General features: G+C 43.4%; 1 protein-coding gene and 1 long non-coding RNA gene across 3 annotated transcripts in view; one reads left to right on the plus strand and one right to left on the minus strand.

The window, feature by feature from the left end:
• The window catches only part of LOC128814227 (uncharacterized), a 152,721-nt gene that overhangs the window by 73,007 nt on the left and 63,778 nt on the right, over positions 1-15,936 (plus strand). The gene's annotated exons all lie outside the window — the stretch shown is intronic.
• The window catches only part of LOC128814223 (vascular endothelial growth factor receptor kdr-like), a 125,104-nt gene continuing 118,704 nt past the window's right edge, over positions 9,537-15,936 (minus strand). The window contains exon 30 of the mRNA XM_053989846.1: positions 9,537-14,821. Coding sequence (XP_053845821.1) covers positions 14,617-14,821 — 205 coding nt within the window. The 3' untranslated portion in view covers positions 9,537-14,616. The remainder of the gene's footprint in view (positions 14,822-15,936) is intronic.

Consider the following 15,936-nt stretch of genomic DNA (forward strand, 5'->3'; position numbering starts at 1 on the left):
CCCTGAGCAGTTTGTTGGGATCACTCTGCCATTCCCTGTGAGTCCTGGGAAAAGCCAGTGGCACCGGGGTGTGGATGGCTTGGGAGGCTTGTTAATCCTCTCCTGCACTGGGATGGGAATTTAGCTGTTAGAATTTAGCTGTTAGAATTTAGCTGACACCTCATTTTACTCTACATTTTATGAGCTTATAACCTTAACAAATCTGTAGGAACCATTTACTGTCAGAAAGACAAAACTCCCTTTTGTAGACTTAATATTTCAAAATATTCCTTTTTTTAAGTCCCCTTTGCTACCTTTTTATAGCTCATGAAGAATGATTTGGTTTTCCTGCTTTGTTTCTGTTGTAGTTTATGAACCTGCCAGCTAATAAAATTTCCGGAAAATCTAATTCCATTGAAAAGTTCAATCCAATTTTTTTTTAATAGGAATTTTATTTGAACATCCTTGTTTTAACATAGCTGCCAGCAACAGGAGCAGTATTAGGGGGTTGTTGGAGAACACATTTAATTTCCCATTCTAAAGATGTCCTGGATTTTAATAATTTCCAAGGGCAGGACTGGATACTGAAATGACAAACTGCTTTTTCCTGCACAAAAGCCTCCAGGCACCCTCACAAAAACATTGCCAGCAAGAAGACTGCAAGCAAGGACGTTGTGGGAGTGAAGGAAAAGATTGGAATTCCCTTGCACCCATTCCATTCTTCTCCATTCCCTGGAGTTCAGTGGACTCCAGGGTTCTGAATTAAAGGTATTTTATCTGTGCACAAAAACTGGTGTAAAAACCAGGAATCCCCTGACTTATCTCAACACTGCTGGCATTTTGGGAATCCTGAGGAAGGCCAGGATTGTTGCCTGCTCCCTGCCAGCCATTCTTGGAGATTTTCTATTGCTGGCTTTTCTTCAGAGGGAAGATGGAACAGCCCAAAGGCTGCTGGCTCAGGAGCAAAGCAGAAGTCAGGGCTCTGTGTGCACTGATGGACAGTGCAAAGGTGGTTACAGATATTCCTGCCTTCCCTTTCCCCAGTCTAACTCAGCCTGCCACTGATAAGCTTTTGTCAAAGCTTATCAGAGAATTCTCAGCCACACAGTTCAGAAAAGTATTTTTGGTTTGATATTTTGGTGCTGTGGGTGGCATCCTGACACACCTGGCAGAGGAATGCACATTTCAGCAGAAATGATCACATAATTAACAAAATTAACAAAATAGTGCAAGCCTTCAGTTCCTCCAATTTACAAAATTAATATTTTTAAGATACTTGGCACTTTTAGAGTAATATAATTAGGGGTTTTGTTCAGTCTTTTACTCTCATACAGTCTTACTTTCAGTTTCTTCTACACACCCTCAGTTCTCAGAGCTCCCAGCCCTTTCACTGTTATTTCTTAGTTGTTTTAATGAAGTGGGCCCAGCTGTTGTGGGGCAGGGTTTGAGTCTGTTCTGTCAGAGGCAGGGTTCAACTGCAGGGTGACAAAGGACATCCTTTTAGATGTGCATTGAAGGGGCTGGGGTGAAACCTTACACTTTTCCCTAAAAAAGTCAGTTATCCAGTTCTCTAGATGGATTTTCAAGCCTGAAAACTTGAAGATTTTAATGTCTTCTTCTCGAAAAATCCAGCACATTCTTATTTGCCTCTGCAAATCTTCCTGAAAGGAGTTTTCCTCTGCAGACATCATCTAACACAGACCAAACCTTCCCCTCCACAGGCTCTTTCATCTAAAAAACTACTAAAGTTTGAGCAATTTCATAAATCTATACTCATAATCCATAACTTTTCCAGGAAAGAGCTATGGTAATTTCTCTGTCATGTGAAGATGAGTGCCTCACTTTACAAGTAGTGCCTACTCTCAATTGATCAAAGTTGGTATTTTACTGATTTTTTTAAGTTTCTACACATTTTCTCAGCCCTGTAAGACACATGGAGCAGTGATGATGCATTGAAATGATTTTGCAAATGTATACACATTCCTATCTGTGTGGCACACAAAAATATTGAAATATGAAGTGTCATTATAACATTTCCAATCATTCTGTGAGCAAATTATGTTCACCAGCAAATGTAAATATTGAAGCTGTGTTAAAGTTTCATCGACTCTCTTTGCAATCCCTTTCATCCCTCATTAAAATGAAGTTCTAACGAGCATTCTTTGCAGGTATATGTGACAAACTTCTGGGAAGTGGTTTTCTTTCAACTTCACCCTAGAAATGTTTCATATGATGCTTCCTTGTCACTTTTGAGGATGTAGATTTTAAAATAAAAGTACAATACTAGTTCTCCCTTTTATTCCTCTGAGGTATAGAATCATTATGTGAAAAAGAAATTTTCCTGTAAGAGCCGTAGTGAGAGATGCAGGACTCCAGGCAGCTCTTCAAAATGCAGTTTATTGTATCCAAGGTGTTCCAGCAGCCCAGGGTCGTGGGTGGCAGAGCCTGTGCCTACAGCTGTCAGCTCCAGCTGTAGAAAAGCCTGAAGACCCTTTAGTTTTTGTTACAATGCATTACATACTTCTCTGAGCATCTTCATACCAGGAAGGAACCAATCTATACCTTAACTTTTACCCATAGCCTATAACTACTATCATTACCATATTCACATAACTTTCTCCAATCACTAGAAGTTAGTATGTTACAGTTTAAGCTGGAAGTTGTTTTTCAGTTTTCTTGCAGTGGAAAATTGTGAGACCTTTTTTCTACTTGCAACATCGGCACCCTTGTTTGCCTGTGGAATCTTTCTGCTTGGTAAAAACATCTTCTTGTTTAAGGTGGGTTTATCCTTTGCTCTGAGCCATAAAAACCACTCTAACCAACATACCCTTTGCCTTCTTAGTTATCCAGTAGGACTGGCTCAGCAATTCTTTTATATCAAAACTTGCTTCCATCTCTATTTTATTCTCAGGTTCTACATTCAAAAATCTTTCTGCCAAGCATACATATCTGTGAGACTTTCTTGTCAAACTTTCATCTTTCCCAACATCTTCCTTTATGGCAAAAAATCAAGTTTGGATCTTTTACTTTCTATCAATAAGAGCTGATTTTGCCAACCTGATTCCAATTGTTGCCTTGCAGAATCAGTTTCCTAATTTCATCCTGGCATGACTTCACAATTAAGAGGGGAGGAATTAACCAGCTGCAAAAGTTCTGGAAACTGGGTTTATGCCTGTTCCAAAGTCCCCCTGTGCCTGTCCTTGCTCTAGGCCTGTCCTGATCTCCTAAAGTTTCCTGTGTCTGTTTTTTTTAGGAGAGAATCTTTTGCTATCAGTAATAACCAGAAATGTTCCTGATCCCTCCAGAGCAGCAGCAAAGACTGATCCCAACTCAAATGGAGTACTGGGAATGGTGAGGAGGATTCTGAAGTGTGAGAATATAAACCCCAGCAAATGCAGCCTGTGCAATGTTTCTTCCCAGATTTCAAGCTCATGTTGAAGAATCTTTGAAAACAAAAGGAGGGTCATGAATTCATTTGGGGATTTATGCTGTCCTTTATTGGCATTTTTCATATTTCATGAGGTAACTCGTGCTGTGCTCACATTTTGCAGCCTTAGTCTGCCTTTGAAGAAAATTGAATGTGCTCCCCTATGTTGTTGTTTGGTTTGAATTTCCTAAATTTCCTAGCTCTCAAATGCAGTGGGGAACTAAAATAATGAAAAACTAGAAAGTCAGGCCGGGTTCTGATGGTCTGCTTTGGTCTGCTGCTTTTGTGGGAGCTGTTTCTGGATTTCCCTCTGGGTGATGACCTCTCTTTGGCAGCACCCTTTGGGGCACTTTGCATAGAAGCAGGAAAGGAAGGAATTTTCTGCAGGAAAAATTGTGCCCTGAATCTGAGGGAATTGAGTGATGTGACTGTGCACTAATCCAAATATCAGTGCAGATCTGTCTGGTGGTGGTCAGGGGGACTTAACTAAACCCTGGATGTGGCAAAATTTATTAATGTCACAGCACCAAGATCTTGCTGCCCCTGCAAGGATTTTCCAGTTCCCAAGAGTTCTTACTTTCTCTTTTCAGGCCTTTTCCCATTGTATTAAGCTGGAGCAGGGCAGCATGAACTGCTATTCACTCACAAATTACTCAGTGAGTAGCTGGTGTTTAAGCCCATTAAAATATTCCTCTTTACTGAATGGGGTTAAACCAGAAAAACAGATGGATGTTAGTCTAACTGAAATAAAAAAGTCCCTGGCACCTGTGTACTAAATGAACTTTTAATAAATAGATTATTGTCAATTGTGCCACCCTTGGGTTAATGCTAGGAGGAGAGAATTACTGACCATGATTTAGGGCAACATTACATTACATTTTTTCTTTAGAGAGCTGTGATCTTTTGAAGTCTGGAGAAAGTTTCTGCCTGTATTTTGAATAGGAAAATTTGTTCCTGAGTACATCTGGAGTCTGTTTTTCTCTTTGCCAGCTGAGAATTTTCTTTCTTCCCATGGCTGGGATGAATGTTGGCTCCCAGAGACACAGAGCTGCGAGGTCAGTACTCCTCTGTGGCTCTTTGAGGAGGTTTGATGCAGGCCCCAGTAAGATGCAGGTCTGTGCTCCCAGAGCAGAGAGAAGCAATGCACCATGACCATCTCCAGAAGATCACTTGAAGAACAGCACCTGTGCTCTCCTCAGTTCCTGCCTTTTCCTTCCTGGAAGGAAAGAATGGTCCAAATGCAAAGAAGAAGACAACCTCACTTTCCTTTGCAATCTGTTGCCACTTCCCATTTATTACAACATCCTGAAGACATCTGGGATCTCACAGATTCAAAGATTAGCATCAAGGCCAAAGAGTGTTTCATCAGCATAGAGGAAAATCTCATTCAGCAGAGGAGGGATGCTGAGTCAATAGGTCTCAGCGTCTGAGTTGGCCGTGAGTCATCCTGACAGCAGGAGGAATTGCTGCTGTAACCTCCAGAGCAGTTTGGATTCAGAAACAATCCATCACCCAGGCAAGGAATCCTTTGTGATGGCCAGCTTTGTGATTTGGATCCAGCTCTTTCAGTGCTTGGGGAGATGAGGGTTTGGCTCCACTCCACCCTCCTGTCATTCCTCATGGAGCTGTAAAGTCGTCTTGCACTTCCATCTTGACGTCAGGTGCTTATTTCAGAGGCTTTGGGGAAAGGGAGGAATCCAATCCTGTCCATCCCAGATGTTTCAGCAGACAAGATTAAGGAACCCATTACCTCAATCCCCCACACTGCTGCTCCTCACGCCCTTCCACCTGTTCTCCTTGCCTTACCCTGCTTGTCTCTGTGCTTCTGCTCCTTGCTAAGATGGCTTGTGACATTCTAGCTTGGGGCGTAAACAGTGCAGGGCTGGCTTTGAAAAATATACATGAATAAAAGGTCAAAACTCTCCCAGAAAATAATAAAGTTCTTGGTTGGTTGCTGTTTTTTTTTTTTTTTTCCTGTTGTTTTGGTTTGGGTTTTGTTTTTTTTTTTAATGCATAGTTATGAAAAAACAACTTAACCTTTGGGATTTTGAGGAATTCACTGTGACAGTGGTCCAGTTTAAAAATAACTGCTGCTCCAAGATGAGTGTCCAGAGATGCCAGGTTTGCTCTGTTGGCCCTGAGGATCACTGAGTGTGTAGTCCTAGCTTTAAAAAGTCCTGCTAATATTGCTCCTCCTGGAAGGGCAGAAGGCACATCCCTACATATGAGAGTTCCAGGGATGAGTTTTCTTTAGTGGGAGAACAAGGACTTCATTATGCTCCTGGTCTCTTTGATCCTGCCTGCTGTCAGGCTTGAATTTTTCTTTAACAATGTTACAGGGGAAGAAAGAAAGACAAGAGGGAAAAGCCAGAAATTACAAAGTTTTCACTGTAACAACTACGAGCAGAAAAAAATCATGGTAAAAGGAGAAACACTCACCATGTCTGACTCAGACAAGGATCAGTGTATTATTGACAAGTGCTTGGGTCTCTTTCCCCCACATGACATCAGAGAGAAAAATTCCTGCTTTATCTGCAAAGGAGAAGACTCAAGTTTTTAAAAACTTTTTATAATCATTTCAGGAATTTGATTTGATTTTGGAGACTTGACTTCCCAGAGAATCCATAGCATTATGAATCTTTTCCCTGAAAGAGATCTGGGGAAGTGGACAGTTCACAATTAATAGAGTGGACATGAGTAGCTACTGTCTAATGTCACTATTTAGGTGTGATAAATGCATCAGTTCTGTCATGAGAGAGCACTGAGTGCTCTTTGTTAACTGACAAATGAAGCAGAGGAGCAGGAGGAAAAAGCAAAAGGCACAAGAGTATCTATGAAGCTGTGAGATAAAATTGCCTGGGAGTTTTCTTAGAAAAGCCAACTTAGGCTTTTCTTTACACAAGAAGAATGTAATTTGTTTTGTTTCACTTTGCTGTGTGAGATCAGTGTTGCCACATCTTTAGTTTGGATACTAATTAATTATTAGCAGACTCCATTTTCCAGGATTCCCAGAGCTCTGCTGAGGCTCCAGGTGAGTCACCAGCCCCTTCTCCACTGCTTGAAAAGGCCAGGCCTATGTGGCTTGGGGGTTATCCTGGTGATTTACTGCCTGCTAGGATGAAACAATGACTCAGACTTGGCTGTTGGACTATTCAGGCTGGAAGGAACTTCAAGAGGTCCAAACTCGACCTTCCTGCACAGAGCAGGGTCAGTCAGCCCCAAAATGTGTCACAGAGAGGGTTTAGTTCTTCTCAAGTGCAGGATTTGTCCTCAGTGAATGTCATAAGTTTCCTGATGTCACTCTTAATATTTGAAAGAGTATTTTTTGCCTTTGTTTGGATGGGTCAGATCACTCTGATCTCACTTTGGTGAGATCACCAAACTGACTAAACCACCTGTGGAGTTGCAATTTGCCCTAAAAGTACGCAAGAGATGGGCTTAATCCTGTGGCATCCATACCATGGATTTAGCCAAGGCACCCTGTGGACATCTGTTCCTATCCTTTCCTATGCTGGGTTATAAGGATTTCTCATTTTTCACAGAGTGCTGTAGGTTCTCTTTTCAACCAAAGCTCCTTCCATGTGCTCATGGGCCTGGGAATGTCTGACAGAATAACTCCATCTCTTAATCTCCTCTATGGTTAGCTCACCCTCTGAAGAAAAATCTCTGGTCCCAGAAGCTGAACAGCTTAAAGCTCAGAGGAAATATTTCTTCTTTACTGACTATTTCTGCTCAGTGAAGAAGAGGCTGGAATCGGCCCCAGGCGTTCTGTGTGGATCACGGACTCAGGGTAAGCATCATGAGGGACAAACTCACAGGAAGAACATGGGAGGCTCTCCTAATTTATTTAATTATCCTGACATTTGGTATTACAACAGCTTCAGTCCTGTTACTTCCAGGGAGCCACAGCTCTTTCTGAAAGGCTCCTTGAGGAAATCCGGACCAGGAGTATTTAGAAGCCATGTTACTCTGCCCTTGTGGTTGGTGCAGATGAGAAGTCCTCACTGCTTGCAGAGAGGAAGAGACAGGTCTCACTTTATGCCTCATGGAGGGAGGTGAAGTCAACTGCCACAGCTGGGATTTCCTGGGATTCAGTTCTGGTTCCTGAACCCCTGGAGGAGTTTAGACAGAGCAGTTTCTCCTCTCAGAGTTTTAATGACTCTCATCAGGCTGTAGAACAGCTGCCACTCATCACTGACTGTGCTGACAGAAGAACAGTTTCTTTATGGTCCTTGCAGGGACCTTCCACCCTCCACACAGAGCCAGCTCATCCCGGTGCAGCCAGCAGCAGCCATTCTGTGTGCCACCACGAACTGGCCATGGAATGTGTGCTGGGAGCCTCTGTAAGCTGTGGATACTGGAAGGTTCTGACACAACATTCTCATCTACCGCTCATAGCATCAGTGTGTCCAAAGCACTAAAAATGAACAGCATTTTCTACTCTTTTTAAACCTTTGCACTTTTTAAACCCTCTCAAGTTAAGTCTGATTATGGGAGGAAGGAAAAAGACTTGACTGGAAATCAGCTGGATTCTCTTCTCAGCTTTCTAATGTCACCACCACCACCAAATCTGTGTATCTTAATCCTAAATCTTTCTCTTGCTAGTCCCTGTTTTCTCCTGGGATTCTTATCACCCTAAGCCACCAAGCTTCGATACTTTAGGCTGAAATTTTCTGACCTGGCCTCTCTACGTGCTGCTGCTGTAAAAATAAAAATCTTTTCCATCCCATGCAGCAAAAGTAAGGGATGGAGAAGTTACATCCCCTGGCCAAGTCCTAAGAGCAAAATTCCATTTCTGCATTTCCAAAGTTGTCCTTTTTCCCCAAATTCCTTTCTGAGCCTTGCTGTAGCAAGGTCCCTTCCAGAAGTGTAACTCAAGCTGGGTGTGATTAATAATTCACATTTAGTGCTAAAAGCAAACCAGAGTTAATTTTGTATATTTTGCTTCCCCTCTTTAATCCATCAGTTTCCGCGGGAAGGCGGCTCCGCAGCGCGGAGCTCACAGTGACTCACGCCTTATGTAAGGAACTAAAACATTCTTCAGTTTACAGAGAAGACTGTTCCTGCTCATTATGGGGATGAAAGGAGATTGCTGCATTTCAAATGACATGTATAATTTAGACACTTATTTCTAGGAGTGTTTGGAACAGGGAATGAAGAGCAACTAAAATGTTTGAAGTGACTTGAGTGCTTCATAGTTTTTAATGTGACTGGCAAAATACACAGCCCGATAACTTTTAAGGCTGCTAATGGAAGAATGGCTCTGAAACTCTAACACACTTCTTTTTTTTTGTTGTTTCCTAATACCAGTATTTATTTTAAGCCATGAGTAGAAACTGGTATTTGTCACTATGTAAAAAGAAAATCTCTTTTTTTTTTCTGGTAGTTATCTGCTGTGCCACCAAAGTGGAAAGAGGAATAGGAATGGTATTCCAGAAAAACCAGCCAGCTGGTGAGGAAAATGGCAGCAGGTCTGCTGCACTTGGATGGAGCTGGGAGATTTTTTCCCTGGGCATTCTGAATGTTAAACCTTCACTACAAATGGAGAGCATGGAATAATCTGTATTTCAACAGTACAGAGTTTATTCAAAAGAGAATTCAATAACATATTGGGAAGTATTTACTTAATGGTGTTCTTTTTAGAATATTATGGCAAGCCAAATCCAACACAACCTCTGGATTTTTGAGGCTGAACAAGCCCCAGATGCCCTCGTGTTCTGCGGATTATCTTCACAGACGTCTGTACTGACATGCTTTGGTGACCATGGCCTGTGCTTAGAAGGCAGAACTGTGATTCTCTCTTCTCAGCTCCATTTATTGAGATATTTTAGAAGTAACCAGACACAATGTCTGTGTTCCACGGACTGTTCTTGGCAGAGGCTGGTTTGGTGCATTTCTCCAGCAAATTGCCCATTTTTTTCAGAGGTCTGTGAATCTTTTAAGCAAACACAGTGGGCAGTTCCCTCTGAGCAATGTGGCAGCCTCTGTCCTAACTTTGGAACCCCCTGTAGAAATTTGGATGAGATCTATGCCTTGCAAAAGTCCCTCAAAACTGCTGCATTATTTATTTTTATTCTGCTTCAAGGACACCGCTTTTCATACCAAGAGATGACACAAAGGAGCCCTGGGCTGTATAAATATAGAATCTTTTTATTTTTTTGGTTAATAGATACAGTACAATTTTTGACTACATAAGAAAGCGTTGTTTTCAGTGCATACATTCTTCAGACAGACAGGAACATGGCAGACAAACATTCCTTGGTGGCTTGAACATGGCACTTGGTTTATTTCTGTAAGTCCCAAGTTCCTGGCTTTTCCCAGTTTTCCTAAGTTTATTTCTGTAGGTCCCAAGTTACTGTTTTTTCCCAGTTTTCAGTGGCTGCTTTGACAACTCAAGGTCTAAGGAAAAATGAATATAGTGCTACCAGGAGAACAGGACAGTGCTCAGTGCATCCCACATTGTTCTCCCCGTCACCCTTGTGGCCCCAACTGACCCAGGCCAGCAATGTTCACAGCTATGTTCACAAAAATGGAAATAACAATGTCAAACAAACCGCCCTGTGCTTGGGCTCAACACCTCCACACTCCCCTGCCTGACTCCTGAGAGGGCCAAATCCCAAACTCCTCCCTGAATTTTACTTGTGTAAGATGGTGCTGGTGCTGTGACTTTGGCAAAATTCTTTCTGTTCTTTTGTGGTATAGTAAAAACCCAGGAAAATGGATCCCAGCGTATGGCCATTACATTTTCGGGAGGGAAAAAAATAATTATTGCTGCCTTTTGTGTTTTTAATTCACTGTATGATAAGAAAAAACCTCTAGGCTGATCTGTGAGTATGATACTGATCCTGAGCAATTCCTGTGTTCAGGGAAACCTGATAATGCTTATCTTGCTCTGTAGCTATTTGCTTGCAAAGAGTTCCTGGTGTGTCCCCTCAGTGCTGGTGGGATTTAGGGATCCTGGAGCCCAGCCCACATCCCCAGAGCTGGGATAGGCCAGATGGAATCTGCAAAGTGAGGCAGGACATGAAGGATGAGTGAGGGGAAAAATCAGGAAGCAGCCTGGCCAGTTCCAGGCTTACATGGGCAGCTGACATTCCTGCAGTGAACAGGAGAGCAAATCCAATGTGAGAAACACCTGTGAGAAACACTCTGGGGTGTCCTGGCATTTGCCAAGCAGGTGAGTGAGGGTGGGTTTGTGTCACTGGGATGCCAAGCAGAACAGCTGAAGTCTGCAGGAGCCCTAAGTGTGTTCACCTGCAGCAGTCAGGGGGTTTGTTTGACACCATTACTCAGATTTTGAGATTTATCTAACTTCCTTGATATCCCAAGCAGATACTTGGGGTACATCTTGCTGGGGATCCCCTTCTTCTGGGGATAACTTGGGAGAACCTTACAGAAACCTCATTGTTTGAGGAGAGGACTCTGGGAAAGATCACATTCACACACTCACCAGCCTTCATTTTGCTCCAGACACCAATATTGAAAAATCAGTAGATTAAAAAGCTTCTCCTATTCAGGGAAGGACACAAAGAGACTTCCAGACAAACTAATACAAGCTAGTTTTCCTTGGCTATATATAGAGGGTTTAATGTGAAAATCTCGCTTTAGATTATCTAGTTCAGCCTCTGCAAGCACAAGACAAACAGCAGTGAAATGATCCTATACCTGATCTTAGGGCAGAGCAAAGCAATCCAAAGGGACTGGGAGAGCAAATAACAAGAAACAGATGAAAAGTAGAGAAGAGACAGGAGTTGTTACAACACCAGCCTGAACAAGAACATGCAGGTGAAGGCACTTGGACACCTAAGTGGGAGGTGATTGTTGGAGAAGAGACAACACAATTCCATGAAGAGCTCTGATTCTCTGGGCTTCCAGGAGCACAAAACCAGTAGGAGTGAGCACCATCAAAGGAAACAAAGGTACATGTTAATACAGATCCCACTGAGCTCAGGTTAGAGAAAGCAGCTGGCAGACAGGAGTCGAGTAAGAATCCCTGAGTAGTCTGGAAAAAAAATAAACATCACATCATTTAAACAATTTACCCCTTCTGATCCTCTAGCCAATCCACCAGCCTCCAATTAAAACCCAGGCAGTGGAAATCCCTCACCTTTAACACGAGCTGCACATGGTGACGCTTCCAGGAATGAGATAAACCTGCCAAATTCCTCCAGATTCCTGTTTCCTAACTGAAACTAAATAACATGGAGAAGAAGTAAGAGGCAGAGACACTCCCAGCCAAGAGAGCTGCTGTGCCATGGCACTAGTGGGGCACTGTAAACTGGAGCCTGGCCTGCAAGCATTAGTGAAATGTTTAGTACAATACTTTGTTACATCTGGGTATTTCTTTCTCTTTGGACTAAAATGTTACAAATTTTACCATATAAATGAAATACTGTATTTGTTGCTATGGGGTACACTATATACATCGTCGGAAGAAGAGAACAATAATTAAATTAAGGGAGGCGAGAGAAGGACAAACAAAATATTAGTAAATAAAATAGAATATGTTCAATAATACTTTTCAGGCAATACTTTTGCTTGTTACATTTACTATAAGGAGTAAAAAATCTTACATGAAATAACATTGGAAACAGCTGCCCAAACATCAGTCAGTCCCTTCCATCACTGGATCTGCTTGGGACGTTCTCGATTCTGCCACTGCAGAGGAGCCCTCAGTTTTGGGGCTGTCAGTGCAACCAGGGCTTTCAATATCTCGAGCACTGGAGCCTGTGCCCTGTTTCACCACCTCAGGTGGCAGAGAAAGGCTGATGTTTGTCACTGAGAGCCAGAGGGCCCTGGCTCCCCACAGTCCGTTGGGCCCCTCTCCGCAGACACGTTCCTGTGCCTCTGCTCTTGGAGAAACCCCTGCAGCTCATCCTTCAGAGAAGGGGAGGCCACGTGCTCAGCTCATCCAGCAGAGCTTCCCATTCTTCCTCAAAACACACGTGCGGATTTTGTTCCTACATTTCAAAGTTCCTCAGTGAAGGTTTTTCAACGCCGTTTTCTCACCCTCCAGCTCAAGGTGCAGTAACAAACATCTCCAGCGGAGGCCGTCAACAGCAGAGCCACACACTGTCTGCACCTTCCTTTCCTTTGCCTCATCAGTAATTTACTTCCACAAGAACGGATTGATTGATCAATCAGTTGATTGATTACAGCTGGAGATAGCTAATAGTGTTTGATGAAAAACCAATCCAATGAGCTTCCTGGGGCTCATCAGAACTCTGTCCCAGTAGTTTCTTCTCTTCTATGACCATCTCTACTTAATACATAGGTACTAAAATACAAAGCAGTGCAAAATGACCATAAAGCAACTACAGCCCACACCTATCTAGCAGGTGCACTGTGAGCCGGGGGCTCTGGAGGGACTGCAGGTGATTCATAAGGGACTCTGAAGTCAAGGAGAAGAAGCAGTGCAGTTCCCCAGAGCCCATCCTTCAGATGCTTGAGAGTTCACAGTTAATGTGGTGTGGGTTTGGAGATTTGTTTTCCCCTTTGATAATACCTGAGGCTTGTTTGTGATTCCTTCAGCATAGCCCACTGAAAGCACTCATCCAGAAAACTTCCTTCGCTGCTGCGAGGGCGTGCAGCTGTCTTTGCCAAGGTAACAGCATCGTTTTGCAAGGCTTGGATTTTATCCCCCTCTAGTCTGAATCATGAAAAAACATTCTTTTTCCGCTGAAGAAGTCAAATCAAGGAAGAAAAGGAAAGGGCTGTGCAGAGCTTGGAGGAAACTGCACAGGGAGCCATTTACAGATCAGTTTGTAACTCAGGAGGTTACAGCCCTCACTGTCAGTGAACATCTTGCCCATCCTTGTTTTTTCTCCTTGCAACCTGGAGACCTTTCCCTTCCTAAATTTTAAAGCCAGCTCTGATTGTTACAGAGCACATGAAAGGCTAAGGATTATTTGCTGATTTGTGAGGCTGCTGTGATGATGCACAGGGCACACAGGAGGGCACCTGGGCACACTTGTAACAGTCTCTGCCACCACAGCTCTGGGGCAGGGGCAAAGCCACTGTCAATGTCTCACATGTGAGAAATTGTGGTCCCTTCAGTCCTGCTGCAACAAAAGCTTTGAATTACTCTGAACCCAGGAAGGGCTTTGCATATGATGCCAGTATTTACCTTGGCAAGACAGAGAGAATTGGGCTTGCAGCTTAACAGGGAGAGTATCCCCAGGGTCAAACCCTTGGGCACCCCCACAGAATCCAGAGGAAATGCTTTTTTTTTTTTTTTTTTTTTATTTTTGTGTTGTTTTAGTAAATAGCCTGTGTGTAGAAAGGAAACATAAAAATGCTGCTGCCCTGCTGGTGCCTCAAGGGTGTGTGAGACTTTCAGTGTAACTCTCGTGCTGGTAATGAGAGTTTTCTGCACATTCACACAAATGTGTGTGTGAACTGGGAAGTTCTGTTTGAGTTGACAAGGTTCTTACTTAAGGCAGTCATTTTGCCTTGGAACCTTTACAAAGCATCTCCAGCAAGGTTCCCTATTGCATGTCTGCAGAATAAACTGCTGTTTGAACAAGGGGAAAGCCCAGGGCATCAGATTTAACCACACTGTGTGCCTTGCTGGCCCAAAGAGCAGGCACACCAGCACTACCAGCTTGCCATGCCCTCTTTGGGAGTGTATCCTCTGGGCAGTGGAAATTATTAAATACAAATTGTAACCAAAATAGCTTGGATTGCAAAATATTTCAGAAATATTTACAGGAGGTGAGAGCCCAAGTTAGGAAGGGCACTTCAGCTTTTCTCCAAGCCCAAAATGTTCATGTGTGGTTGCTGTTTTCAACAGATCCCTTCCAGCACTGGCCTAACCAATCCCTGCAGGATGTGTCAGGGCCAGCAGCTTGAATCTTGTGTTCCCAACCAGCTTGGCATGACCCTCATGGAGTGAAATGGGAATGCAGGAACCTGTGGTTCTGGCAGTGCCAATGAACAGCCCCAGCCAGGGGGAAGGAGTGGCAGCAGTTCAGGGTTACAACTCCTACTGTGACTCTGACAGAATGTCATTAATTCACTGCAGATCTTGCAATAAGGCCTTTAAAGAGAAGAGAGTAGATGCTCTTAAACTGTTTCTAATCCCATCTGAGATGTGCCAGAAGAAACACTTGAAGTATTATCCCAGCAGAATTCCCTTCTGTTTCACCCAGGCTCCCTGGGGGCACAGGAGAGCCTGGCAAGGCTGAGCTGCAGCCTGTGAGGGGCACTGCTTACACTGGGGGGGCCGAGTAGTGCATGACAGAGTTGTAATCTGGAGGAGGGCTGTGGCATTCCAGGTTGGGATCCATAGGGAGCAGGACAGAGTCTTCCAAGGGGAAGTCCATGGTGTCCTCTTCCACCTGCACTGCTGGCTGGTACTTGACAGTCTCATGGTCAGCCAGGATGGATTCCTTGCTCCTGCTGACAGCTCTCCGCCTGTTGGGACAAACATTGGGATGTATCCACCTTGTCTCCATAAGCAATGGTCAAAATGATTTCTTTAAGAAGTAAATATATAAAAATATCAATTTACCTCTATGGCATGCTGTAAGACAATGACATTTTGCTGACTGGATGAGGCAACTGAGGTATTTAAAGCAACTCTGTGTTTTAAAAGTAGATTTAGGGGTAATTCCAGCTCTGCTGCCCTGTCCTTTCAGCTCACCACATTTCAGTGCACTACAGATCCCTTACTTGTAAAGGCACCTGTCCTGTACACACAGTAATATCCTCCCTCATTGTTCTGACACAGGTCAGTAAAAATTTGACTTTTCTGAAATCAGTACTGAAGGCTATGACTTTTCTTGAAGCATAATAAGGGATGAAATACTGAATAATCTCTGACAGACTCTAATTTAAACCTATACTGAAAGCAAGAGTGTGTGTTGGACAGCTCAGGCAGTGCAGGGCAAAATCCCTTTTATATTCCCCAGCCCTTTAACATTCCTGACCCAGGGGCTGCTGAAGGACAGTGCTTTGCAGCATTCCAGCTGCTTTTGTTTCCTATCTTCCTTGTTCCAGGTGATGGAGGGTGGGACAGAGCAACTTCCATCACAGGGAGCAGCCTCAGGGTTAAAAGCAGCAGAACCCTGGACCTGTGTCACAAGATGACCTCAAGGAACAGCAAGGGCTGTGGAGAATTCAAAAGGTTCTTTCTGTCATAGGCTGCCTTAAAAAGAATGTTCTGTCAACCTTGGTTTCTGAGCAACTCATTGGAAGAGGCCTGGATAATTGAAGGATTCCAGTGTGGGAGTGGCTTTTGAGCTGCTGCACTTTGCTCAGGACCCTGAACTGCAGGGAAGGAATCTCAGTCACAGGCTCATCACAGCACTGCTCAAGCCTCAGCTCAGAATGACTTGAATGTGCTTGGGAGAATTAAAAATCAGCAGTGCCCAAGCACTTTGTGTGTGTACTTCATATGTGTTTAAAGTAGTATCAAGTTACATTTTAATGACCCTAAACCAAATCTAAATAGTCAACAGTTCATCAAATAATTGTAGAATTCATTACACTCATTTTATTGGCACTTCTGCAGTGCTTCCAGTCCTCAG

Source organism: Vidua macroura, chromosome 14 (assembly GCF_024509145.1).
Source record: "Vidua macroura isolate BioBank_ID:100142 chromosome 14, ASM2450914v1, whole genome shotgun sequence".
Lineage (NCBI taxonomy): Eukaryota > Metazoa > Chordata > Aves > Passeriformes > Viduidae > Vidua > Vidua macroura.